Source organism: Salvia miltiorrhiza, chromosome 4 (assembly GCF_028751815.1).
Source record: "Salvia miltiorrhiza cultivar Shanhuang (shh) chromosome 4, IMPLAD_Smil_shh, whole genome shotgun sequence".
NCBI classification, from domain to species: Eukaryota; Viridiplantae; Streptophyta; class Magnoliopsida; order Lamiales; family Lamiaceae; genus Salvia; species Salvia miltiorrhiza.
Genome location: NC_080390.1, coordinates 54,358,657 through 54,383,739, shown reverse-complemented (window position 1 = coordinate 54,383,739; position 25,083 = coordinate 54,358,657). Strand labels below are relative to the sequence as shown.

The 25,083-nt window shown below is 37.7% G+C and overlaps 8 protein-coding genes across 13 annotated transcripts; 2 read left to right on the top strand and 6 right to left on the bottom strand.

The window, feature by feature from the left end:
- Positions 1 to 53: 53 nt before the first annotated feature.
- On the bottom strand, positions 54 to 2,705 carry LOC131020698 (uncharacterized). The gene is made up of 6 exons (XM_057949686.1): positions 2,259 to 2,705; positions 1,768 to 1,924; positions 1,143 to 1,330; positions 788 to 911; positions 530 to 660; positions 54 to 449 (listed from the first exon to the last, which is right to left on the bottom strand). The coding sequence occupies exons 1-6, from the start codon at positions 2,478 to 2,480 to the stop codon at positions 306 to 308; spliced, it is 966 nt and encodes a 321-aa protein (XP_057805669.1). The 5' UTR covers positions 2,481 to 2,705; the 3' UTR covers positions 54 to 305.
- Positions 2,706 to 2,800: 95 nt separating this feature from the next.
- LOC131020703 (uncharacterized) lies at positions 2,801 to 6,011 on the bottom strand. Of its 2 annotated transcripts, XM_057949692.1 has the most exons (7): positions 5,825 to 6,011; positions 5,294 to 5,629; positions 5,116 to 5,209; positions 4,178 to 4,299; positions 3,897 to 4,046; positions 3,396 to 3,494; positions 2,801 to 3,219 (listed from the first exon to the last, which is right to left on the bottom strand). In XM_057949692.1, exons 2-7 carry the CDS (start codon positions 5,612 to 5,614, stop codon positions 3,157 to 3,159), a joined length of 849 nt encoding a protein of 282 aa, XP_057805675.1. In that variant the 5' UTR covers positions 5,615 to 5,629; positions 5,825 to 6,011; the 3' UTR covers positions 2,801 to 3,156. The 2 variants fall into 2 exon arrangements, with proteins under 2 accessions (XP_057805675.1, XP_057805674.1); XM_057949691.1 differs by having other exon boundaries at positions 2,925 to 3,494; positions 5,825 to 5,988.
- Positions 6,012 to 6,705: 694 nt separating this feature from the next.
- On the top strand, positions 6,706 to 8,993 carry LOC131020661 (pentatricopeptide repeat-containing protein At5g15010, mitochondrial). Its single transcript, XM_057949630.1, has one exon. It carries the CDS (start codon positions 7,119 to 7,121, stop codon positions 8,829 to 8,831), a length of 1,713 nt encoding a protein of 570 aa, XP_057805613.1. The 5' UTR covers positions 6,706 to 7,118; the 3' UTR covers positions 8,832 to 8,993.
- A 576-nt stretch (positions 8,994 to 9,569) lies between these two features.
- LOC131020739 (elicitor-responsive protein 3) lies at positions 9,570 to 11,542 on the bottom strand. The gene is made up of 5 exons (XM_057949749.1): positions 11,301 to 11,542; positions 10,371 to 10,436; positions 10,094 to 10,220; positions 9,888 to 10,002; positions 9,570 to 9,792 (listed from the first exon to the last, which is right to left on the bottom strand). The coding sequence occupies exons 1-5, from the start codon at positions 11,365 to 11,367 to the stop codon at positions 9,724 to 9,726; spliced, it is 444 nt and encodes a 147-aa protein (XP_057805732.1). The 5' UTR covers positions 11,368 to 11,542; the 3' UTR covers positions 9,570 to 9,723.
- A 429-nt stretch (positions 11,543 to 11,971) lies between these two features.
- LOC131020729 (uncharacterized) lies at positions 11,972 to 15,014 on the top strand. The gene is made up of 3 exons (XM_057949739.1): positions 11,972 to 12,405; positions 13,728 to 13,874; positions 14,714 to 15,014. The coding sequence occupies exons 1-3, from the start codon at positions 12,178 to 12,180 to the stop codon at positions 14,858 to 14,860; spliced, it is 522 nt and encodes a 173-aa protein (XP_057805722.1). The 5' UTR covers positions 11,972 to 12,177; the 3' UTR covers positions 14,861 to 15,014.
- Positions 15,015 to 15,323: 309 nt separating this feature from the next.
- LOC131020743 (60S ribosomal protein L36-2-like) lies at positions 15,324 to 17,180 on the bottom strand. Of its 5 annotated transcripts, XM_057949754.1 has the most exons (5): positions 17,019 to 17,178; positions 16,807 to 16,923; positions 16,044 to 16,148; positions 15,682 to 15,881; positions 15,324 to 15,552 (listed from the first exon to the last, which is right to left on the bottom strand). In XM_057949754.1, the coding sequence occupies exons 3-5, from the start codon at positions 16,143 to 16,145 to the stop codon at positions 15,522 to 15,524; spliced, it is 333 nt and encodes a 110-aa protein (XP_057805737.1). In that variant the 5' UTR covers positions 16,146 to 16,148; positions 16,807 to 16,923; positions 17,019 to 17,178; the 3' UTR covers positions 15,324 to 15,521. The 5 variants fall into 5 exon arrangements, with proteins under 5 accessions (XP_057805737.1, XP_057805738.1, XP_057805739.1 ...); XM_057949755.1 differs by lacking the exon at positions 16,807 to 16,923 and having other exon boundaries at positions 17,019 to 17,180; XM_057949756.1 differs by lacking the exon at positions 16,807 to 16,923 and having other exon boundaries at positions 16,995 to 17,166.
- Positions 17,181 to 18,662: 1,482 nt separating this feature from the next.
- On the bottom strand, positions 18,663 to 20,367 carry LOC131023632 (uncharacterized). Its single transcript, XM_057953176.1, has 5 exons — positions 20,132 to 20,367; positions 19,922 to 20,051; positions 19,531 to 19,830; positions 19,341 to 19,448; positions 18,663 to 19,251 (listed from the first exon to the last, which is right to left on the bottom strand). The coding sequence occupies exons 1-5, from the start codon at positions 20,365 to 20,367 to the stop codon at positions 18,799 to 18,801; spliced, it is 1,227 nt and encodes a 408-aa protein (XP_057809159.1). The 3' UTR covers positions 18,663 to 18,798.
- A 100-nt stretch (positions 20,368 to 20,467) lies between these two features.
- On the bottom strand, positions 20,468 to 21,895 carry LOC131023631 (uncharacterized). The gene is made up of 3 exons (XM_057953175.1): positions 21,425 to 21,895; positions 21,251 to 21,344; positions 20,468 to 21,163 (listed from the first exon to the last, which is right to left on the bottom strand). The coding sequence occupies exons 1-3, from the start codon at positions 21,514 to 21,516 to the stop codon at positions 20,468 to 20,470; spliced, it is 882 nt and encodes a 293-aa protein (XP_057809158.1). The 5' UTR covers positions 21,517 to 21,895.
- Positions 21,896 to 25,083: the final 3,188 nt, after the last annotated feature.

Here is a 25,083-nt window from a genome sequence, read left to right as displayed (position 1 = left end):
ATATTCAGGGTAAATTGGGATGAGAGAAATTATGTTACATCATTCACGAATAATTATATAAAATGCTTCTTCCCTATAATCAAGCCTTACACAAGATTGTTTACAAGCTGTCATTTTGATTTGGAGTTTATCCATTTGTATTAAACATAGAAAACATCGGGGGGGGGGGGGGGGGGGGGGAAATCCAATTCCTCTAGGCTTTTACATATGCAGATTGTTTCTGTGAATTGTATCTGCAGCTAAGCGTGAGACATGAATTCTCAAAGGGAACGGAGAAGTTTTACTACAAGCTTACCTCAATCAAATCATGGCTTTGCCGCGCTTTTAGCTTCAGCTTCGAGTGTCGATCTGACGCCTTCGGCGTAACAAGTCGGAGAAATACCTGTTGTCTGAACCAGCTTGGTGATATCCATGGAAATATCACAAGGCGATTTCACACCACGATCGACCTGCATATTCCAAAAATTTAAGTGCTGAATATATCCTGTACTGAATTGATCGAAGAAGAAAGCGCATTCTGGAAACATACCGATGAAGCAGAAACTTGTTTGATCAACGAGGTACTATATCCCCTGACGTGTGCAACGGCCTCAGCCATTTGAACCCGTGACACCCGGTCCGGCCCTCCCACATTCAGAAGCAGCCGCACTAGCTTAGCCTCTGCAAAGCATTATCAATCGAAGTGTCTCAAATCACAATGAAGCGCATGATAAGAGTAAAATCGATGGTATTTTCCCAGCAGATGTCGGAAGAAGCTTAACCGGGTTCCAGAACCAACTCCACTAACCTGTGATCCATCGGTTAGTCAGTATTTGTATGGCAGCAACAAGGTCCTTCACAAAGACAGGGCAACGGAACTCGTCATGAAAGAAATCCATTGGCTCTCCCTTAGCAAGAACACTATCCATCCACTGCACAAAGACACAGAATAGTTCAACGATCCGTTCCAGTTCGTGGCATGAGAAATGTCAAAGTGATTAAATCATAATGAAAACAGAAGCATTAAATAAGGGCATCGTAAGTTAGCAAGGATTTTATTTCTGAATGAATGCGTAAGAAATGTGAGATTACAATGAACTAGATTCTAAGTGCTAATGAAGTAAACAGAAGTAAAAGATTGTAGTAGCAGTGTCTGTATGCACCTGTACTGGAAGTGATTTGGGAACGGGAGATATGGTTTGCGGTCCATAAATTATACTGCTTCTCAAAATTGCATAGTTTTGGCAGTGTGCGGACACGTACTGCTCTGCTTCGACTTTAGATTTTCCATAAACATTTACAGGAGCAGTCTCATCCTCTTCCTGATAGAAAGATTTGGTTCCTTCATAAACTGCAGAAAGTTCAGATCATTTTATCTGAGTTTTGATGAAACATCGGTACTATCTAAATCGACATTTTACCACTCCTTCGTGCATTGGATCTATGAAAATGGTAACAAAACAAAGTAGAGACTCAAAAAGGAAAAAACATAGCTTCAATCTTGAGTTGTTTCAAATCATGTGCAATGCATGTGGACTTCATACATTGAAGCGTTTTGATACAGCCTTTTAGGTCAGATAATCAAATTCTTAATGTTGAAGATGTCAATGATTCTGTAATTATAAACCTAAATGGATTTATAAGGCGCACAAAGCAAGGGACGAACACAATCTCAAATATGCAAGAACAGAAAAGTGAGTCGAATAATTCCAAATTACGACGAATGAAACAGCAATTCCTTGAGAAGGTTTCAAATATCAAAGAGCAAGGAAGCCCAATACGACTAACCTTGGTCAGTTGAGAGATGAATCAGCAGACTAGCCTCTCTAAAGCTTGATAACCATTTCACTAGACCAGTCGGCACATTTATCGACATGGCAGCTTCTGGATCCATCTCACAGACGCGAGGGACGGATAAGGCAGCACAATTGATCACCACATCGGGCTGAAATCCAAGCGAGGTTTACTCTTTACACGAAATAGGTCAAAACTTACAAATTAAACAAAATATCTACTGGCAAATTATACAAGACGATCATCCACTAACACTTACTTCTTTCAAATTATATATACAGGCAAAATCTCAAATTCTAGATCACCTACCTAGAAATTATTCGAATGCAGCACTAATTTCACAGCAGAAAGCAGAAAACGCAGGAACCACCACACCGAACAGTGCAATAGTTCATAAATAGCATTCACAACAAAAGAAATTGAAATATGAAAAGCATTAACTAGTGAATAATCAGGAACTAACTGGTGATGAATGAGCTTAAAACCTGGCCGAATGCGTCGGAGATGGCATCGAGGCCGTCGCAGGTGCGTAAATCTAAGCTGAAAGGAAGAGCGTGAGGAATGGCATTGAGCAGCGCGGGAGGAGGAGCGGAATGGTGCGTGAATGCAAGAGCGAGTTGAGAATCTGCATCGGCGAAGGATTGCAGGAGGTGCTGCCCCAGGTAGCCTGTGCCTCCCACTATCAGCACTCGCTTCTTCTTACTCATAATAGAGAGAGAGAGAGAGAGAGAGAGAGAGAGAGAGAGCGAGAGAGCGAGAGAGAAAGAGGGTGCGGTTTGAACTCGGACGCAATGGAGAGGCTACAGAGAGAAGTCGCTAATTGAAGAAGCTATTTTAATTGGAGAAATCAGAAACGAGTGTTGATTTTGAGATTAACTCAAGCGACTTCACATGAGCCCAAAAGTAATGTCATTTTGCGTGCATATGTTGGGCAAGCCACAAAGGATTAATGCCTATAATTTCTCTATTTAATTTTTAAAAAAAAGTAATGATATTTTATTATTTTTGGTCAGCAACCACTCCAAAATTTTAGTTCAGAAACATACATATATTTTTTTCTCCAAATTTGATTACATACAATACCTTTAAAATTGTACAAAGATTGGAAATTCTATTTCTTTTCTTTCACTCTACTATACACACTGGTATTGTGAAGAGGCGAATCAAAGATTTCTCATAAAATGCCTAAACATAACTCGCTCAAAGTAGTCCACAATGAGCATGAGACGAAACTTGATTTGCATTTGTAAACCTGCATCACTAGTTTCGAATGAACAAGAGCCAACAACCATCTTGGTTTTTCTACAGTACATATACTTCAAATTCAGATGTGTGTATTTACATGAGCTTCTTCTCGAGAGAAGGTCGTCGTGCTGTGGTTTCTCATGGATCGTCCACACTTGGTCCAGCCGAGCCCTGCTTTTTCTCAATGAGAAACTCGATTTTCTGGTTATGAAGCCGTGAAAGATGTCAGATACAAACTACCATAAAGGTAAAGGATAAAAATCGCGAGCGCAATGCACCATTAAAAAATGAGACTATAATTTACCCTCTGGAACAGAATCGTAAAATAGAGACATCGTGCAAAAGTTTATGCAACCACATATAGAAATAGAGATCACCTTCACTGATTTGTTAACTTCTTCTAGCTTGGTAAGCATTGCATCTGTAGGTACCACACCTTTGCGTTCCATCAAAGCACGGCGAGGAGATCCTATCATCTATAAGACAGACAATGCTGATGTATTGAGTATATACTTCTCATGAGCAAGTTCGACAACTTACAACAGACAGAGATTAGCATCAATGAATTGGCACAAGAATTTCTATGATATTCAGCCAATTTTCATAAAGTCCCAACAGAAGATATGAGACCATGCTACAAGCAAATGAAAATGGTCCAAAGGAAAAGTTTACTCATGGAGGCAGCAGAAGAAATATGGTTAGAACCAGAACAATTATTTTCTACTCCAACTACATTAATTAAGAGCATGTAAAAACAGATTATGTGGTTTTCCATCAACTAAAGCCACCTTAAGATTGACATGTGTGACATAAGAAAGCAGGCATCTGGTAGAAAGTCAGATGACATCTATGATCAAAGGGTCTGGGTCATTGTTTACCTTAGTGCTTTTAGACGACGGTGATCTTAAAACTGCTGGACCCAAGGTTAGAGATTCCATGCGAAACATGCTTTCACTGGTAACTTTGATGTTAGGGTCCCAGCTTATGCCGGTGTCTTGTATAGCCTTTGAAGCCTGCGTTACTATAACCTGTATATGTGTGAAATGCTGAAGAATTACATTTCAATCTAACAATTCAACCTAGCAAATTATGAATGATGTAAAGAATATTATTCTTAATCAGAGATAAGCTTAGGTGATTTGGGTCAGACAACCAGTACCTTCCTCAATAGTCCAGGGTTACTAAGTCCTTGAACTTGTAATTCATCGACTGGTGCGGCCTTACCATGTACAATACTTTCAACTCTAAATGTATGCAATCCATACAATGATTGCAGCCAACCTGCATATTTGAATGTGTGTGCATATATATAAACATTTTTCAGTTCATAGAAAAAAGAGACGTAATTGTGGTGATTGAGAGAACAAGGAATCAAGATAAGGACTATAAAGCACATAAAGTAAATGACTATCATATAAAATCATTGTAATGTTGTTCAAACAAAGGGGTGAGATGGTGAAACGAGTAGTTATTAGAATGCTCAAATGTGCATTATTCTCAACCTCACCTACTATTTATACCACTGAACCTCTTAGCGGTTTGAATAACAGTTTGAAATGTTAAGAAGTTGCAAATGTTTTACTTGTTTACCTGTTTATCTAGTGATGTAAATCATCAATGTATATGAACATGTGCAATGAACTTCAACCAAATCATCAGATAGAATAAGGTTCAAAACTTGAAATGCCTCTGGAGAACAAATTGGTGACTACACATCATCATGTGGCATGCTCCTATGGCTAAAAAGCATAAGGAAATAACTAGGAATACAGATTTTTAATTAGCTTCAGACAATTCCAATCAACAGATACGGATACCCATGCCTTGGTTATGAATGTTTATAGGCTGATAGGCATTACGAGGTGAAAAGCATCACAGCAGTCCACAAAAAAAAGCACATAAAATTACAAACAGATGTGGTAATTAGTTAATGCATCCTACAATCAAGTTAGAACGATACCCAAAAACTTGCTCCACACCACAAGTTAGATGGACCGTCTAAATGCATGTTTCCAATACGTTTGACATTAAAAAAGAAGTAAATCAATCAGAAAGAAAGAACACTGAGGCTGACAGATTTAGAGCTTCATTCTGTACCTTGTTCTATTATAACATCAATAATCAACCCAAGAGGTACATGCTTCTCAATATCTCTTTTCGCCAAGAAGGGTATATACGAGGGCCTAGACGCCTAAACAAGAGAAGAAAAACATCATCCATCAGCTCACTACTCACCAAGACCTTTTCAACAGAATCAAACAAGATGCTTCACTACCTTATACACTATTCCTTTCGATGTAACATGGAGTTTACGCGATGCAACATCTTTCTGAAGCACATATCTTCTATAGGGCAAATAAAGCAGCATAATTATCCCAACACCCCAAGCCAAAACTAGTAACAGAGATATCGAGAGCCATATTATCGTATCATAATTAACATGTTTCGATGCGAGTTCGTCGAACGAAGCAGCGTACAGTACTCTCGGAGGATTATCAGCTTCTTCATCGGCTTCAAGCTCAGAGCCGGAATCGGAAAGGAGCAGATTTTTCTCAGAATTAAGCTTCAGCAGCCCCTCAGCACGACCCATCAGCATTTTTTGAGCTAAATCCTAACATCACGCAGCTCAAGTCATCAAGGAATTGAATCGAATCTTACTAAACACGAAAAGAGGTGCAAAAATGATAGTTGCATTTCCATTCGCCATAAAAACATATCAGAATCGTTTCACCTTTTGCTCAAGTGACTGAAAGTGTGAGATTGAGGAGTGAATTAGGGTTTACACAAGAGTGCTGTAAAAACTCACCGTTGGCTCATGTATCGACTCAGGTTTGTGCTTCAAATTTCCGGATCTTTGCTATATTTCCTTCTCAATTAATGCCCAAAATTACCAGAAAAATCCTGGAGGGAAAAGAAGAAGAAGAATACAGCAGCCAAAAGAAAAAGGGATATTCCAATTACATAAAACATTTCAAACTGAAATATGCTCTCCAAAAAAAGAAAAAAACTTAAATAAATAAATTGTATAATTCCCCAAATTAAGATAATTATTTTAATAATTCCTCCGTCCATAAAAAATAATTTTAGAAAGGAGCGACACAGATTTTAATAAAAATGATTAGTATATTATTAGTAGAGAAAATGTCATATTTTAAAAATAGTATTAATAATGATAATTAATTGTATTGTGAGTTGATAAAATGACTCATCATGTAATAAAAAGTTTTCAAAAATAAAAAAAGACTAATTTTTGTGGATATTCAAATGGCAAAAAGTGATATTTTTTGTGGTCCGATGACCATGATGACTATTTACCTTTGAAAATCTCTTTAATTATTATTTTATGTGTAATTTTAATAATAATTAATCATGATTTAATGTGAGATTCTAATAAAAAAAATACTACTATTTCATAGTATGTCTCAATTTTAGTATTCAATGGAGAATGACCCGAGTTTCAATAAAATAATTCAGTATATTGTGAGTGGTATAAATGATCTCATCTTTATGAGAGTGTCAAAATAATTAAAGTGTAATAAGGGTCCATATATTTTTACTAAAAATATAAATGGATACTAAAATGTGAGACGAATTAAAATAGAAATATGGGTACTAAAAGTTGCGACGAAATGAGTAATTATTATTAAATATTTTAAAATAAATCAATAAAGATTAAAGCTATGAATAATTATTCTCATTTTTTATTTATTGAAATAATTAAAATATTAAATTCTCATAATTAACTTCCACAGTTCCACTATCACCAATATTCCTATATAGGGAATCTCTTCCTATATTGCCGAGAAGTCCCAACAGAAAACTTGATAAACTACTGTGCAAGGAACTCGCCTGCCTATTTCACAAGGCTTTTTCACTCAGTCATTTTCTCAAACACCTGTGATCACTGATTCAGTTTTAGGAGAATTCATGCGAGAGAGAGAAGTCTTGGTGAAGTCTCTCACAGTCACAGTAGAGATATCGGTGGAGTATTCCACACAGACATTTTCTCAAACACCTCATCGTGATCGCCGATGTCCGTCTCCGTCAATTCACAAGTCTCCTCAAACGCCTCTTCCACAGCTTGATTGCCGATTGATTCCATGTCGCGGAATCTGAGAAGAACGATACCTGCACTGCTCCTCGCGCTCCGCGGTAATCTCCATTTCAATCGGATACCGCCGCATACCAAACCAGAGCGCCGCCCTCTGCACTTTCTATCTCGATATCCTATTGTTAGCAGGCCACCAGTTTCTGCGGCTTTCACTTCCTCAATCCACAGTGAAGGAGACTGCCGCAGCGGATCGGAGCATGAATCAGAGAGCGATTGTGAAGTAATCGCAAGCGATCCGGATTCCTCGCGCGATTTCGCCGCCGTTGTGGACATTTTACGAACACCTGGTGCGCAGGAGAAGAGCGCGAAGCTGGAGGGATGCGGAGTGAATGTGACGCCGGGATTGGTGGCAAGCGTCCTTTCCTCCGTGCGGAACGATTGGGAGGCGGCGTTCACCTTCTTCCTGTGGGCCGGGAAGCGGCCGGGCTACGAGCATTCGCGGCGCGAGTACCACTCGATGATAGCCATCCTCGGCAAGTTCAGGAAGTTCGACACCGCGTGGGCTCTGATCGACGACATGAGAGCCGCGTCGCTCGTCACGACAATGACGATCCTGATCATGATCAGGAAGTACGCAGCCGTGCACGACGTTGCCAAGGCGATCAGCGCCTTCTACGGGCTGCGGCGCTTCAAGCTCGAGATAGGAGTCGATGAGTTCCAAGGCCTGCTCTCGGCTCTCTGCAGGTACAAGAACGTGAAGGATGCAGAGGATTTGCTCTTCTGCAACAAGGCCGCGTACCCGCTCAACACGAAGAGCTTCAACATCATCCTCAACGGGTGGTGCAATGTGATCGGCAGCCTGCGCGAGGGGAAGAGGATTTGGGTGGAGATGGAGAGGAGAGGGATTAGGCATGATGTCTACTCCTATTCAAGCATCATGTCTTGCTATTCCAAGATGGGAAATCTCAACGCAGTGATGAGGCATTACGAGAGGATGAAGGCTTTAGGCATCAAGCCGGATAGGAAAGCCTACAACGCCGTGGTTCACGCTCTGGCCAAGGGGAGGTTCGTTAACGAAGCTCGTAGCCTCATGGAGACGATGCAGGAGGCGGGCATTGCCCCAGACTCCGTCACTTACAACTCGCTGATCATGCCTCTTTGCAAGTCGCATCTCTTGGACGAGGCGAGGAAGGCGTTCGAGGAGATGGTGGAGAGAGGCGTGGCGCCCACTGTCCGGACCTACCACGCCTTCCTCCGTGCTGTGAGGACTGCAGAGGAAGTGTTTGAGCTTCTGCAGAGTATGCACGCGACCGGGTGCCATCCGAGCCACGATACGTACATCATGTTGATCAGGAAATTCTGCCGCTGGCGCCAGCTTGAGGACGTGTTCAAGCTGTGGGGCGAGATGAGCAGGCACGGGCTCGACCCTGATAGGAGCTCGTACATCGTGCTGATACACGGCCTTTTCTTGAACGGGAGGTTGGACGCGGCGCATAAGTACTATGTGGAGATGAAGGAGAAGGATTTGTTGCCGGAGGCGAAAGTGGATGCTATGATTCAAGAATGGTTGGCGAGTAAGAGTGATGCAGAAGGCCATGCGATTGCTGCATCAGGTGAGAACAAATCTACCTCTAGTAGGATAGGGGAAAGGGAAAAGGAGAGATTCAAATCCAAAAACAATTTGAGGGATGTTGAATTTCGCCGACGGCCTGAAATGAGGGGTGTTACTAGGGAGAGGGGCTTTTCGTTTTGGGATGAATGAGTAATCTATGTTTGGTGTTTTATGGCTCTTCTGCAACTATTTACTATGATAATTCTCCTAAGTGGCTATGCTATGTATGATCTTTCCTTGTGCCGCATTTCTAATGATTTTGTAACTTATTTTGATGATACACCTGGTAATGTTAGTGTCATGATTTATAAATCACACTATGTTAGTATTTGACTTGCATAGAATGGTGTATCAGTTAAAAAGAAACAAATATATATGGGGTTGTTCGGTTTGTAGGATTAGATAAGATTAGTCTTATGATATCTTCCTGTTCGGTTAGACAGATACGACCGGAGACTTAATCTCGAGATAATGTAATGTAGAATTAGTCATAGTTTATGAGTCTTGATTTATCCCTTATGACAAAATTAATCTCGAAAAATTTCGAGTCAATTCAACCTTAAGTAATTGATTTAGTCTCTTCTCTTAAGTAATTGATTTAGTCTCTTCTCTTCTTCTAGTGGCAAAAATATCCCTTAGGATAGTTGATTTTAAGAGATAACATTATGTGCAATTCTCTTTGGTAAAAAATAAGGGAAAAGAAAGAGGGGATTTAAAGGGAAACTTTTTTGTTATCTCTCATTTTTTCCATGATAAATTTATCAATAAAAAAGAACACATTCTTACTGTAAAGTAGATTATGTAATTTGTATTTCAAACAAGGAGGTGAATAAATATGATACCACACCAAATATAAAACAGAGATTGGCTTGAATTGTTGGATGAAACTGAAAGCATAAAATGAGATGCATAAAAGCACACCAACGACGACCAATATTGCTGAAATCCATCACAAAGTAGGTTCCTTTAAATGATAAAAACAGCAAGTAGTTGCAAAGAATTGTGAGTTCACACAAACTGACTCATAATCTGAAGATCTTTCTCACTCCTCAAATGATGATTGCTTCCATCCTCCAAGGCTCTCCTCTTCAAGCTCGCCGCCTCTACTCCTCTGCAACGACAAAACAAACACTTCACCGTTTAAGGAAACGAGCACACAGACAACCAAAACACCATGAATCATTTCATACATAGGATGTCTCAGACCTGGGGAGTGAAAGTGAGGCCAACTTTAATCTCTCCGCAGTACTGCTCGTCTTTCACAACTTGGTACGCCATGGGGGGAACGCTTTCTTCAACAAACAAAGGCTCCAGAGGAATTCTACAGTCGGCCAAGAATCATGAGACAGACAAGAATCTTCACAAAAGGTATATATACGTATACGTATGTGTAGATATATAATACTACTCACGTTGCTTCTCCAACAAAGTCGTCTGCTGTAAATGTGTCTTTGTCCATTAGTTTGATCTTCAGCTCGGTCACATCGCTGGATATGGAGAAGAGGAAGCTCTCATTCCACTCAGAGCAAGATCCTTCAACTGAAATACAACAATGAAAATGTACCCAAATATCATTTAAGGATGCACAAGAGAGAGAGAGAGAGGGTAGGCCTAAAACTAGTCTCTAAGTTTATGATTGAGTTTATATATGCAACTATACAAGAAGAGCAAGATCGAGATAAAATGCACCTGATGCAATGCCGCTTGTCTTCTCCTGAGTCCGGTAGGTGAGAATCGCATAAGGATCCGATCCAGCTGCCAAATTGAAGATCAAGACATAGCAGTACTACTCCATAAGTAAATACTACCAACTATGAACACATGAAGAATTCAAAAAAAATGGAGTTTTCACCCTCATGGGATTCAAACCAAGGATCAAGAATTCATTCGACAAAGTGATGAAAATACATAGATCTCACACAATGGAAATGCTGAAAATGGTTCCTAGTTAATATTTTAAAATGAGTCAGGCTAATCCCTCGTTTGCTTTAATGGATGGAAACTTTGGAATATCCCAAAGTCTTTCATTATTTCTATCATTTGCGCTAGTTTTTCTTGATTCATATCCCATTGAAAGGGTGAAAAAAAATCTTATTACTATTGAGGATAAAAATACTCAAATGCAAACATACAATTTGGACTAAAACTCACTCTATCAAACAAGTTTTGATTCAGTATTATCATTTATGGATCATCAGCTAATCGATCAGCATAAAATTAGTAGACAAATGCTACTGATCTTAATCTCTTTCACATTTCTGTTCGAATCCACCAGGATCTAATCATAATCATAATCATAATCATAATTAACAATATCAAATCAGCAGTTTTGATCCCTCAATCCCCCTAATCAAGTGACATTCTTAAACAAATCAAACATTTTTTTTTATCAACTTTTCGACAGACGCAAGGCAAGATTTACATTAGATGCGAAAAAATCAAATTGAAAAGCAGTCGAAATCTAACGAATCAATCGTTTATCGATCAATCGCTTACTAAGTCAACTAAGAGTCATGAATCAAAAAACAACTGAAACATCGGAAGCATCGAAACTATTAATCGGCAAGAGTTATAAAACACACAGGAAACTAGTGATAGAATTATGGTGAAGAAACATACATAGGAAATCGGAGTCCTCGAGACCTTTGGCGCTAACAAGAAGAACTTCAAGGGTTCCACGAGGCATCTTCGGATCAAAATGAAACTCAAAAAGCAGAGCAGAATTCAGAATTCTTTTAGACAGAGTGGCTCTGACTCTCTCTCTCTCTCTTTTTCAAAGTTATTGCTGATTTTGTAATGAATATGATGTCTTGAAGTCGCCGGGACCCACCTCATGAATCTCGTATTTGAATAATTTTTCCATATTTAATTATGGAAAAATTGTATTAATACTAAAATCAAATAATTTCTTTTCCTTTTAGTTTAGGGGGTAATAATCTATTCCCATTAATGTCATAGTGCTTTAATTTAATTTTTTAATTATTAATTATGATTGTTTAATCCAATTAAAATTTATAACTTTTTTATATTGTATTTGTCCTATTTTAATTAATTCGATCACGAGGATTGATTATTCCATAATTAGGATATGCTACAATGTTTTTAGCTTCAATTTTGGTAATAAATGTTAATTATAATTTATCATATAATAATAATTTTTTTTTTCTAAAAAAAATAATTTTATTTTTATATTCAAAATTATTAAAGATAATAAAATTATTAATGGGATTCAATAGGACAGATGTGGGGCTGAGTATCCAAATTCCAATTTGTTTTTCCCTTCCAAAAAGAAAAAGAAAAATCTAAATTGTTTTTTCAACGAGGAACCTCCAGATAGGATGCGATGCAACAATTGATTTTTTTTGGCGCCACTTGAGAAAGGGAAAAAATTACTAACAATTTCAAAGTCGCGTGAAAATGCCGCGCATTAACAATAATAGAAAGTTCCAGACGAGTAGAATTGCTGAAAAAGAAGAGAGAGAAAGCGAGAAAAACAATGGCGGCCACCACCAGCAAGGAAATTCCGGCGGCGGAGGCTGAGATCTCCCCCAACGACTACCGAATCGTTGTTGAATTTCTGGAAGATTGGGGGCTTGCTTCCTCAATCAAACCAGAATACAACGTTAATGACGCCTTCTCCAAAGTCGTAGGCGGAGTTCTCAAACTCATCTCCGCCCACAGGGGCAAAATCTCCTGCATTCTCAGCGCTAAACCGCCGGTTCTGGTAAAACCCCCTTTTTACCAAAATCTAACCTTTTTTTCCTAGGGTTTCTCGAGAGAAATTGAATTAGCTAAATTGGGGAATTATATACTCCCATTATGTTGTGTTTGCCACTATCTGATTGTTGCAACGGGTTAAGAATCTATATATCGCCTATTTCATCTGCATGTAACTTGAAAATGTAATACTCCATGTATAATAGAACCCACCACCTTTTTTTGTAATATTGAAGCATCATATGAGACAAATAAAAATTCATTATAAGATATGGAGATGAAGCTCATGTAAGTCTAAAGTAACTTTTTTTTTTTTAATTATCTAATGTTTATTATTTGTATTCATACGCATGCAATTTTTATTTTTTAGAATTTAATCTTATAAAAAGTAATTACAAATTTTATATTGGTAGACTTAATCATGAGATAATGTATAAGAGATAAATGCAATATTAGAAAAAACAAGATTTTATTATATACAAATTTTAAAGTAAAATCACAATTAAGAATTTTCATTACGTATTTGTGTATGTGTAATTTGAAATAGTGTATATATATGTATATATTCTTTATATAAATACACACAGTTTATATTTATATTTTCAAGGTATATTAATAAAAATATAATTTTTATAATTAACTTTACATATCTTTTAAATTTTAATTATACCATTAATGAAAATATAAATTGAAAAAAGTGGAAAGTGGTGGTCAATTAAAGTAAAATGCACAAGTGAGTTAAGACTTAAGATTCTTAATTAAGAAGAATGAATTGGAAATGACATAAGGAATATGATAAGGCATAGGTCTTAAAAAGTTATGGGAAATGGAGATGATTTTAATTGGGCAATTAAATTATTTGAGTATAATAATAATAATAATAATAATAATAATAATAATAATAATAATACTCCATCCGTCCTATTTGTATTGGCTCCTTATTTTTTAGCACGGAGATTAAGAAAGTCTTCATTTATGAGATAAGTAGGTGGAGTGTTTTACTTTTTGCCCACTTAAGAGCCCTTATTTTTGCTATTTTAAAAAAGGGGCTAATACAATTGGGACAGCCCAAAATGACAAGGGGGCCAATATGAATGGGACGGGGGGAGTAATAAAAAATTTAAGCATTCATTTTGGTTGGAAAGTTTAGATGCACACTAGTTTATAGCATAATCAACTCCCTATATATAACCAAGCCAAGCCGATGAGACTTGAATCAATAACTTTTTAAACGAGAGAGTCTTTGATGCTTCAGCTTTGTCGTTTGGATTATGCCTCCTCGAGTGATGAAGATATCTAATTGATTTGGTTATAATTGGACATATGTAGAATGGAATCGGTAGACTGCATGGGGGTGCTGTAGCATCTGTGGCCGAGAGGGTTGCAATTGCTTGTGCTAAAACAGTGGTCCACAAAGATGAGGATCTCTTCCTTGGAGATCTTAGCATCTCTTATCTCTCATCAGCTCCGCGTAATGTGAGTCTTTCTGCATATTTATTTATTTATTTATTTTGAGATTTTAATCAATCTCTATCTTGTTGTTGCTTGCTTTCTCAATATCATTGGGGTGCATTTACTTTGGGTAATAGCTTAGCTTAGATATATAAACATAATAGTATAAGTCATTTACATGTTGATGGGTAAAAGTATCCTTTATGCTAAGATATATATTGAAACTATCCACTTTTCCATTTATGATGATTTGATGGACTTGTATGATGGTTTTCCTTAAACCCCATAGATTGTGACCACTGACTTATAAGTCATTTATGTGATGCTCTCGTTTACTTTGACGAGAAAAAAAAGAGAAAAAGTTATATTTTCATTCATTTTTTACCATTTTCACATGTTCACTATAATAGAAAATTTTCTTCGGCAGGTGGAATATTTTTTCGGGTAATTCTTTTACTCATTTTCTCTCTAATGTTGTATATCCTATGATAGGGGTGTGAAAATATTTTCTAACATTTTCTCATCTTTTCATTTCTAGTAACACATAGTACTTCCTCCGTCCCATGAAGCATGTTCGACAAGAAAATTAAAAAATTGATATTTTGTGTATTAAGTGTGTTAGGTGAAAAAGTGAAAATATGAATAAATGGTAAATTTTTTGGCAAAAAAAGAAATATGTCAAGCTTCATGGAATGGACCAAAGAGGAAACTGGGTCATGTTTCGCGGGACAGAGGGAGTAGCATTTTCTTATGTTTTCATATTCATCATTTTTCAATAAAAATTTTACCATCAAAGTAAACGTACCCTTAAAGTATTCGACTCTTCGAATTCAAACTCATATTTGATTGCATATTTGTAACAGGCAGAAATAGTTGTGGACGCATTTGTGATAAGTAGTGAGAAGAAGCAGGCAATAATTGGGCTGAATTTCCGAATAGAGGAAACGGGGCGACTCTTGTACTTGAGTCGTGCTACATTTGAGAGCATGCCCCTTTCAAGCCGTTTGTGAATCCTATATCTGCTAAATTATGTCATGAGCAAGCAAGGATAAACTATATAAAATAAAATATAGTACATTGAGATTTATATTTCTTCTGGATTTCGAACTGGTATATTAAAACAAATATTTATTTTACAATCAATTTTAGTATCGACTGTGCCATGTTACTTGTGTAATTTCATTCATCGTCGTATATACTCTCTCCTTCCCAACAAATATGCTACATATTCTTTTTTGGACCGTCCCAACGAATATGCTACTACATTTCTAAAAGATCTAGGAATTAATGAAGCCAAACCCTACAATTTAAGGGGAAAAAAATGCAATGCATCTATTTTGTTGAACTATGGAGTTACTTTGTCAATTAATGGATTGATTTTTCCTTATTTCTACATCGAATTCCAAAATTTTACAATTCATTTGAGCTGAGGACGCAGCAACATGCAAAGAAAAAACACATAGCAGCTCAAAGTAAGGAAACAAGCCATCATATTTTTGCCTAGGAAGAATAACCAACACAAATTAAGGCTGCCTTCAGAAATAGGGAACTGTAAATCTGTAAATGAAGTTATCCTTCGCATGAAAAACTCAAAATTACCAAGAAACAAATGTTAACTTTAACAAAACCAATAAGCTGAAGACATCTCTGCTAATCACTTACTACAGTAGTCTACTTCTTCTTCTCTCCACCTCCAGCAGCCCTATATATACAAAAAATCAGAAGATTGAATCAGAAGTAACCAAACAAGAGGATGCCGGAAACATGATACAGAACGAATGCTGGCATTATATGGACAGAGTTCAGAAATCAAATGCTATAGCACAGTCACCTCATCTTTCGAAGAGCAGATGACATCTCCTCGCGCTTCTTCTTTGCCCTCTTGTGGGTACCCAACTTTCTCTTAGCCACTTTCAGCGCGCGCTTGTCTTTGCCAACCTTAAGAAGCTCGGTGATTCGCTTCTCATAAGGAGCAAAACCAGCCACCTCCCTAATGAGACTTCTAACGAAATGTACCCGTTTGCTGGTTTTCTGTAAGAAAAAATCTCATATTAAAAATGATCTATACCTAATAGTTTGGGAATAAGTTGATACAAAATAGACATTCATAATACTGCACACAGAAACTGTTACGTATCTCGGAAAACACAAATTATGCAGCATAGTGCATCAAGGGAAATCTGGGATCTTTACCCCTTTTCTTTCAGAAGGGCGAGGTGCCAGTTCCTTCTTGGTAACGATATGCCCTTTGTTCAAACCCACAAAGAGACCGGAGTTCGGCTGTTTTGGAGCCATTGCCTGAAAAAACAATATAGATTAGATAAATAATATATCAGCTAATCATAGGATCGATTCCAAATGCTCTTTAAAAACGGTAACAACCACGAACCATGATAGTATTGAAAAACCCAATCGGCTTCAACAGTCAAGTGAAAATAATGCAACAGATTAAATATATAACGAAATGGAAATCGAAAAGCAAAAGCCTAAATATTTTGTAAAACAACACAATAATCTTGCAAACTTGAATTTATATCATATCCTTAAGAAGAAAAATTAAGAGTACTGAGTATCCGACTTTCCGTTTTCCTTTGTTCTTAAAAATAAAGAACATCGATGTATGATGTGATTCATAAACTACTATGATTTTCATATCATTACAAAGAATCACAATCTCGTGAAATCAAAATATATATATATATCCCCAGGCAAATGCAGTAAACCGCGGTTTCTACCTTACAAACACACGAAACAATGAAACGATTAAAATCTCAAGAAGATCCAGCATAATACGAGAAATGAAGATAAAAAATGGGACATCAAAGACAAAATTAAAACAAACAAATCAGATTTTCTGTAAACATGTGAACGATTGCTGGCAGAAAACAATTTAAGAGCTCAGATCCGGCGAGAATTGAGGAAGCATTAGGGTTCCGGCGGTGATTCGAAGACTAACCTTAGCTGAGGAGCAGCTGCGATTAAGGTTCTAGGGTTTTAGATGTGCTCGGCTCGCGTATGAATTTATATAGGTGTCTACGTGGGTCTACGTGATAATTTTGTTTGGGCCCAATTCCTATGAATGTGTAAATACGGATTTAAGATGCTCTCGATGAAAAAAAAAAGATTCAATGTAGAAGTAAGCACTTGCAGTCTGATCTTAGCTTGAACCTTTGACGTCTGCTGCCGTTCAAGAGCTCGACTGAATCCACTCACTTGCTGGCTTCTCGCGGGGAAATCCGATCTAGATTCACTGTTTCACCTCTGATTGACTGATTCCACACTCTCTCTCTCTCTCTCTCTCTCTGCTGTGAATGGCAAAACACAGAATGAAAAGTAAAGATAATTTTAATAGTGATAATTTTGTTTGGGCCCAATTCCTATTGTGGGCCGGGCCTGGCCCAACACACTACTTTAACTATTTAGATAAACTTATTGGGGCTTTAGGGTAAATGAGTACAATTATAATTATTTTTATTATTTTTTAAATATGAGGTTATAGTGAGAAAATTGGGGGCTGTGTTTAAAATCACCCGATTTGTAAGGGTGGAACCGTTGCTGCGTTGCATCATTTCGCTTACACAAAAAACACTACCAAACTCAGAATGGGAGCGCCGGTGAACTCAGCGGAGCAGCCGCCGCAAGATGCGGCGGCGGAGACCGTCGACGCTTTGCTAGAGGTACTCCACCTCATCCGATCAATTATTTCATCTTTCCTTTCTATTTCTGTTGCTAATTAGAAACATGTGTTAGTAAAGTGTCCAGCTAAATATTCACGAAGAATTTCAGTAAAAGCTACGTAAAATTGTGGTGTATTGAGTTCTCATCTGACTTTGTGGAGTTTCTCAGGAACTACAGTATAACACTCCCTCCGTCCCAACTTTTAGTATCTAACTTTCTTTTTCCTTTTTTGGCTGTCCCACATTTTAGTATCCATTTCTATTTTTAGTAAAAGTAGGTGGGGCCCTTACTCCACTTTAATTATTTTAACTCTCACATAAAATGTGGGACCCTTATTCCACTCACAACACATCAATCACTTTATTAAAACCTGTGTCGTTCTCAACTGGATACGAAAAGCCGAGACGGAGGGAGTAGCTTTTTTTAGGTTGATGTGATATGCAAAAATTTACCGAATTTTGGTTCAAGTAGAAACAAACTGCTCTCTGTATTTTCATGTTTCTTTGTTTGTTATTGCTATTTAGGTTTTTCTCAAATTGAGTTGAGTATTTTATGTATTTATTTTTCAAAATTAGTAATTGAGGATCTGAAGGTCGCTTACTACCGGCTAATAATGTTGATCTATGTACAAGTTTGAGCTGTTAATGATTTCTTTGAATTATGTACAAAATTGTGATTCTGTTTTATGTTTGCTTCGTTTATATTCACTACAAGAAACTGCGCGATCAGCGACGGAAAATTCTGTCGCTGATCGTAAAATTTCCGTCGCTATTTTTGATCAACGACGGACGGCCGACGGAGGCCGTCTGTCGCGGCAAAGCTGGTCGCTAAACCAAATACCGACGGAATTTACGTCCGTCGGTAATTCGCCGACGGAAATAACGACGGATCCACCGTCGGCGAAAAACGACGTCGAAATCGTCGTCAGTCGTTAGCGACGGAAACAGCGACGGAAAATTCCGTCGCTATTTAGCGACGGACAAAAAATCCGTCGGTATTTGCCTGTCCAACTTTAGCGACGGATTTCGATTCCGTCGCTGATTTTAAAAAAAATAAAAAAAATAAAATTTGCTCTACCCCAGCTTTCGACGCCCTGTTATACACTTTTATTCTACTATATTATCAATACACCAATCACCAAAAACACAAAATCAATAAAATATTAAAATTCTAAATCATACATATAATCATACATAACAAAATATTCAAGTGTTAAGAAAACATAATAGAAATAGTCAAGTACTCAAAATACAGAAATACAACATAATAATCAAGATGATGGTCCGGTGGGTGGAGTGGGTCCCGTAGATCCAGATGGAAGCCTAGCCAATATCTGGTCGAGCATACGCTGCTGAGCGTCCTCGAACATACGCTGCTGGTCCTCGAACATACGCTGCTGAGCCTCAAATCGAGCATCGGTCTGCTGTTCTTTCTGCCTCATCTCCTCCTTCTGACGTGCTATCTCTGCTAAGGCATCCTGCAACTGCTGCTCCATGTCCACAAGTCGCTGTGGATCGACAGTATGACCATGGAACTGAGATGTACCACTCGACTGCTCACTGCTCCTATAGCTGGCTGCAAGTCCACCGACTCCAAACATTCTCTTTTTCCTGTCGAGTCCACCAACAGCCTCCACATACACCTTGTTCATATCGATCTCTGGTGGATCAGAATCATCATCCACAGGCTGACTCTGAGAAGCAACTAATTCCTGCATCTTTTCCTACAATAATATATATATCACGATTTATATTTAAGAATTAGAGCAATAAAAATAATACTTAAATACGTTTAGAATACTTTACTACGTACTCCAATCTGTCTAGACTTCTCGTCTGTATAAGTACCATCCTTGTTCTTATGAAGGATCTCATAAGCATCGTAGAAACAGTCAGTCGGCTCCACACCTTTCCTTTTAGCCTTTTAAAAAACGTAACAAATATAAATATTATTAATATGAATATCAATGAAAAAAAATAATATGAATAAAATTTCAACGTACCACGTCTTCAGCATACTGAAGAATAGACCTCGAACCTCCTTTGTGCTTCACTTGACCGGTTCCAGGACCTAAAGGCTCAGACATCCTACACTTTTTTGCTATCTCTGATTTGGCTTTGAATTCATCAGAGTCCCAATACTTAAGCCAATTAGGCCAGACTTCCTCGTGAATAAAAGAAGGCCTCTTGTCGTTCTTCTTTTTCTTGATGTCGAAAACAAAATCCTTATACCTCCGCGCAGCAACCTCTAACCAAAGCTTATAGACATCTGCCTCTATCGCCGGATCCCATGTGAAATGTTTCTATTCAAACAACAAACAAAATAAATTTATAAACATTAACTAATATGTATATGTATTTTATTAAACAACTAGAATTAAATTATATTCATACCTTAAATTCCTGAAAGTACGATGTCTTGATAGCAGGTGGAGTGAGTTTCCAATTGAAACCTTCTGGATTTTGAACTTGCTTGAAAATCTTAGTGACTGTGCCTGGAACCATCCCCAAGGGATGTAATTGGCTACAATTAACATTCAAAGTCATTAGTAATAAAACTAACATTTAATAATTCATAAGATTGTATAACAATAAAAATTATACCCATGTCGTATGATGAGTGTAGTACGTCCAGTGGTGGGAGCCTCTGATGTCGCAGTAGGAACCGAATCCGAAGCTGAAGGTGAATGAGTCAGCTGTATATCCCGTACAGATACAGCAATCCCTCCATCTGATCCTGTGGATGATGTAGGGTTTGAGGATGATGGAGCACCCCTACTACCACCAGAACCTCCTCCTCTCCCACGTAAACCTCTCGCACTAGAAACTCCTCCCACCATCTTCAAAAATCAAATAAAATGTACTATTAACAATTATTGACAAAAATAATTTGATCTCACAAATAAATTAGGTTTATAAAAAAAGGTAAATAAACTAACTCTAATAGTCATCATCATCTCTATAACCATCATCATTATCTTCTTCTTCACTAATCGGTGTATCTTCCTCTTCTTCCTCTTCATCATCCATATCTATCAACTCGCCACTAGGATGAACTACGTTGGGTGCATCATCTATAATTGTGTGTATTGAGCTCATAAATTCATCTTGAAATGGTTGGTCTACCTCCACAGTAGATGCTTCAGTTGGTACTTCAACTTTAGATCTCGCTTTTATCTTACACACCTCCCACCAATCTTTTTTAGATTGAGTTTTACTTGGATAAGTACAATAGTATACTTGAATTACTTGATCTGCTAGCACAAAAGGTTCGTACTTTCCATACTTTTTGGTGTGATTTATAGACACCAACTTGTATTGGGGATGCACCAATGTCCCATTCCGTCCCGGATCAAACCAATCACACTTGAATAATGTGGTTGTCTTCTTTGGCAGACCTTGATACTCAAGCTCGCACACCTCTACCAAACGACCATAATAATCAAGCTCACAATTATTATCTGCACCCCTAATGCACACTCCACTATTCATAGTGGCTCGAGATGTACCATGTGAAAGCGTATGAAATTTGAATCCATTAACAAAATAGCCGGGATATGTTGATATCATTGTTAAGGGCCATTTAGAAAGACTAATAAGAAACTGATTCGTCACATTATTAACAGGGTTCGCCACCTAAAATATTGGAACAATGGATGAGTAAGGCAAAAAGGTTGGAAAGCAATTTGGAGTGGATTACTTAAATTGAAAAATAAAACTCACGTATGATTCGAACCATCTCGCAAATTCAGTTTCCATCTTACTATCAATTTCGCCCTCAGACATCCCCAACATGCGCAATGATTCGACAAACAACCTTGAATCATATAATGTGTAAGTTAAATTCATATATCCACATAATTTAATAAATAATACTAATATTAATGAAATACTTACTCGAGATATGTCTGGGTAACTTCTATACAATTCAATAGGACATATGTGTGAGCAGCATGATACTCTTTGCTATCAAGGTATCTCGTAGACATTTTCCCAAAAGTATGTCCCGTTTGTTTGAAAACGGTAAGTCTATCAGGATGCCCATCGAACCTAATAGGATCTTGAGTATCGAAATTACGTGGCACATTCCTATGTTTGGTTCTCACATGTTCCTCAAAATAATAGGAGCAGAACGTGGATGCTTCTTCCACTATGTATGCATTGCAAATAGATCCTTCTACCCTGGCTTTATTCCTCACATTGCTTTTCAACTTTCGCAGGTACCTATATAGTAATCACCACATGATTGTAAAAATATATTTGAAGCCTATATAATATATATTAGGTTTATTGATTACCTCTCAAAGGGGTACATCCATCGAAATTGTACAGGGCCTGCAAGTCGTGCTTCGTCAGCTAAATGGACGGGCAGATGTTCCATTGAATCAAAAAAGCTGGGAGGAAAAATCCGCTCAAGCTTGCATAAAGTGATGGGGATCATGTCAATTGTGAATGAGTTTTGCAACCGGGCCACAACTCCTTATCCGCAGCTTTCAACATATTATATAACAATTCTGCTTCCGGATTTGGGGGTTCTTCGATGTTTTGAATGTTATATTGGGATGCAGCAATATCCATAACCATATTCTGATAATTATCTTCATTATCCTCAATATCTTCAAAGTTATGATATTCAGCCGTCGGCATTTCAATTTCCCCATGAAACCTCCAAATATGGTAATCCCGCACAAATCCGTTCTTTGCTATGTGATACTGGACATTGTTTTTAGTATGGAAACGTATATTATCGCATTTCCTACACGGACACCTAATTTTTTCCCCATCCATTAAATCTCGTCTACTGCTAGCGTAGTCAATGAAACCTTGAAGACCTCTTTGAAAATCGAGATTCAAAGCTCCATCAGGTAGAAAACGTCGATACATCCACTCACGATTTTCACTCATTTCTACAATTTTAGTTCATTTAAGTGTGTTAGAAATTTTATATGTACTGACTTTTAGAGTTTTAATAATCTCTAAGTCTATAGAACATCAAAAGAAAGTATGATAATTATATAACACATGTTCAACACAAATTCTATAAATCAAACACAAAAACACATACGCGGCTCCAAGCCATCACCACAGCAACAAAATGGGATGGAACACAGCCATCCCCCAACCTAATCTCCATTTACTACCTAGATACATGCTCATCTAAAATATATATAAAAAAGAATAAAAACACTTAGATACATGCTCATCTAAAATTTTAAAATCTAACAAAACAAAAGATAATGTAATGAAAACTTACTTGTTTTGTTACTAGCTTTTCTTTTTGTTCACCTTAGCTTCTTTTTTTCTTCTTCAAGAAGCAATGGTAGAGTGAAATACTACAAATGAGAATTAATCCAAAACAAAAAAAAGAATTTAATAATTATTCAAGAGCCAAAGTATATAAAATTATAATTTAATAAAATAAACAATCAAGTTTATTTTTCTTGAAAATAATATCATTCAATCAAGTCTATTTTTCTTCATCTCATTAAAGAGAATTTACAGTAAAAAGACATTTTTAATCCAATAAAAAAGACATTTTCGAAGGGAAATTTTACAATACTATAAAACTATTCAATGTTCTTGAAACTATTTGTGAGCATATTATAATTATGTGAGTGAACATATAAAAATTTAATGCAATAAAAATATTATATGTTAAGCATTATATAATTTAATTCAATAAAAAATACAATTTTACAGAATATTAATACAAAATTTAAACTAAAATATAATAGGATTTCAAATAATTAATGAAAATTAAAAAAAAAATTACAAACCTAGACTTGAAGGAATCGGAGGCAGCGGACGGTTGCTGGTGGAGGAGGACGCCGGCAGGTGGCTGGCGGCGGAGGAATCGGCGCAGGTGGCAGCGGAGGGCGGCAGGTGGCTGGCGGATTGGGTAGTGGAGGAATCCGACGCTGGTGAGCCCTGTGGATCCTGGCAGCAGAGGAAACGACGCCGGCGATGTTGCTGTGGAGGCTGGCGACGCGGCGCGGGCAGCGGAGGACAAGGCGCCGGCGAGGGCGCTGTGGCAGCGGCGACGGGAAAGCCTTGGCTGAACCGGAACGCAAGGGAGAACTCAGAGGCGGCGAAGGGGGAGAACGTCGGTGGCGGAGGGGGAGAACGGTTGGGGCGAGGTTAGGGCTGGCAAATCGTGCGGATCGGATCGCTATCGGGTCGACCTGATATCAACCCGACCTGATAAGGCCAAACCCGAACCCGACCTGATAAGGGAATGCTAGAACCCAACCCGAACCCAACCTGATACACCTAAACCCGAACCCAACCCGAACCCGACACGAACCCGATAACAACCCGATTTGAATCGGGTTGACACGACCCGATAGCGACACGATCTGATTACGACCTGATAACAACCCGATTTGAATCGGCTTGACACAACACGATAGCGACACGATCTGATTACGACCTGATAACAACACAAATTTGATTTGATTCATTCACATGAATAATATAAAAAAAATACAAAATTCATCACATATGCTCAACAATCAACATATCCAATAAATCAACAATTCAACATATGCCAAACTAAAAATCCAATCAATATAAAGCATTAAATCAATAAGCTTAACAAAATATAATAAGCTCAAATGAAAATAACAATGCATCAACCAAGAGTCGTCAATTCCTAACATAACTACAACATAATCCAAGTGAGCTTAACAAATCAAAACATAACTAGACTAAGTGACAGCCTTCATGCAACAGCAATAGTGGAGACCGAAGAAGATTCGGTTTGAGGTTCATCATCGCCATGTAGAAAGTCTTCGGCTAACTTAGATGTTGGTACTTCGCTTTTGAAGGCTTTGAACGAAAAAAAATATGAATTAATATTAAATATATATCAATAATATAAAATGTTAACATTAATAACACAAAAAGCTCATACCTTTTTCTCCAAACAACCAATCTCTAGTGCAAATAATTGATTGAAATTTGAAATGAATGAAACCCTAAGGCCTAAACTAAGAAATCAAAAATTTAAAAATTAAAATAAATATTTAATAAAAATAATAATATCACTATCGGGTTACCTGAATCCGACCCGAACCCAACCCAACCCGACCCAAAATTATCAGGTCCTTATCAGGTCGACCCGATAAGGACCCGAACCTTATCGTGCGTGTTACTAACCCATTAATTCCGTGCGATTTCGTGTCGTGTTTTCGTGTCGTGTCGAAAATTGTCAGCCCTAGGCGAGGTGATGGGCCGAACGGGGTTCGTCGCCGGCGATTGGATTCAGAGGGAGGAATTTTGAAGAAGAAGGGTGATTTCGCGAAAATGGAGGCGCGGAAACTGAAATGGGGGGCTGTCCAATTAAATCCGGATTTTAGGGCTTGCCGACGGATTTTGCGACGGATTTTTCCGTCGCTGTTACCGACGGAACAAAAATCCGTCGCTATCATTTTATTTAATTCCGAAAAAAATTAAAAAAAACAATTACCGACGGATTTCAGTCCGTCGCTATTACCGACGGGCATAAATCCGTCGCTATTTATTAATTTAAAAATTCATATAATTTAAAACGAAAT

Coding starts and splice junctions, on each gene's coding strand:
- LOC131020729 (XM_057949739.1), top strand. CDS start 12,178: ATGGCGGCCACCACCAGCAAGGAAATTCCGGCGGCGGAGGCTGAGATC. Junction 12,406..13,727: donor GCGCTAAACCGCCGGTTCTG/GTAAAACCCCCT, acceptor GGACATATGTAG/AATGGAATCGGTAGACTGCA. Junction 13,875..14,713: donor TCTCATCAGCTCCGCGTAAT/GTGAGTCTTTCT, acceptor TATTTGTAACAG/GCAGAAATAGTTGTGGACGC.
- LOC131023631 (XM_057953175.1), bottom strand. CDS start 21,516: ATGTCTACGAGATACCTTGATAGCAAAGAGTATCATGCTGCTCACACA. Junction 21,345..21,424: donor GTTACCCAGACATATCTCGA/GTAAGTATTTCA, acceptor ATATGATTCAAG/GTTGTTTGTCGAATCATTGC. Junction 21,164..21,250: donor CGAGATGGTTCGAATCATAC/GTGAGTTTTATT, acceptor CCAATATTTTAG/GTGGCGAACCCTGTTAATAA.
- LOC131023632 (XM_057953176.1), bottom strand. CDS start 20,367: ATGGTGGGAGGAGTTTCTAGTGCGAGAGGTTTACGTGGGAGAGGAGGA. Junction 20,052..20,131: donor ACACTCATCATACGACATGG/GTATAATTTTTA, acceptor TGTTAATTGTAG/CCAATTACATCCCTTGGGGA. Junction 19,831..19,921: donor CGTACTTTCAGGAATTTAAG/GTATGAATATAA, acceptor TTGTTTGAATAG/AAACATTTCACATGGGATCC.
- LOC131020698 (XM_057949686.1), bottom strand. CDS start 2,480: ATGAGTAAGAAGAAGCGAGTGCTGATAGTGGGAGGCACAGGCTACCTG. Junction 912..1,142: donor CCAAATCACTTCCAGTACAG/GTGCATACAGAC, acceptor GTCTTTGTGCAG/TGGATGGATAGTGTTCTTGC. Junction 661..787: donor GACTAACCGATGGATCACAG/GTTAGTGGAGTT, acceptor AATGCTTTGCAG/AGGCTAAGCTAGTGCGGCTG.
- LOC131020703 (XM_057949691.1), bottom strand. CDS start 5,614: ATGCTGATGGGTCGTGCTGAGGGGCTGCTGAAGCTTAATTCTGAGAAA. Junction 5,210..5,293: donor CGAAAGGAATAGTGTATAAG/GTAGTGAAGCAT, acceptor TCTCTTGTTTAG/GCGTCTAGGCCCTCGTATAT. Junction 4,047..4,177: donor ACCCTGGACTATTGAGGAAG/GTACTGGTTGTC, acceptor ACACATATACAG/GTTATAGTAACGCAGGCTTC.
- LOC131020739 (XM_057949749.1), bottom strand. CDS start 11,367: ATGCCTCGTGGAACCCTTGAAGTTCTTCTTGTTAGCGCCAAAGGTCTC. Junction 10,221..10,370: donor GACAAGCGGCATTGCATCAG/GTGCATTTTATC, acceptor GTTGTATTTCAG/TTGAAGGATCTTGCTCTGAG. Junction 9,793..9,887: donor GCCTCACTTTCACTCCCCAG/GTCTGAGACATC, acceptor TTGTCGTTGCAG/AGGAGTAGAGGCGGCGAGCT.
- LOC131020661 (XM_057949630.1), top strand. CDS start 7,119: ATGTCGCGGAATCTGAGAAGAACGATACCTGCACTGCTCCTCGCGCTC.
- LOC131020743 (XM_057949755.1), bottom strand. CDS start 16,145: ATGGCTCCAAAACAGCCGAACTCCGGTCTCTTTGTGGGTTTGAACAAA. Junction 15,882..16,043: donor GCCCTTCTGAAAGAAAAGGG/GTAAAGATCCCA, acceptor TTTTTCTTACAG/AAAACCAGCAAACGGGTACA. Junction 15,553..15,681: donor TCTGCTCTTCGAAAGATGAG/GTGACTGTGCTA, acceptor TTGTATATATAG/GGCTGCTGGAGGTGGAGAGA.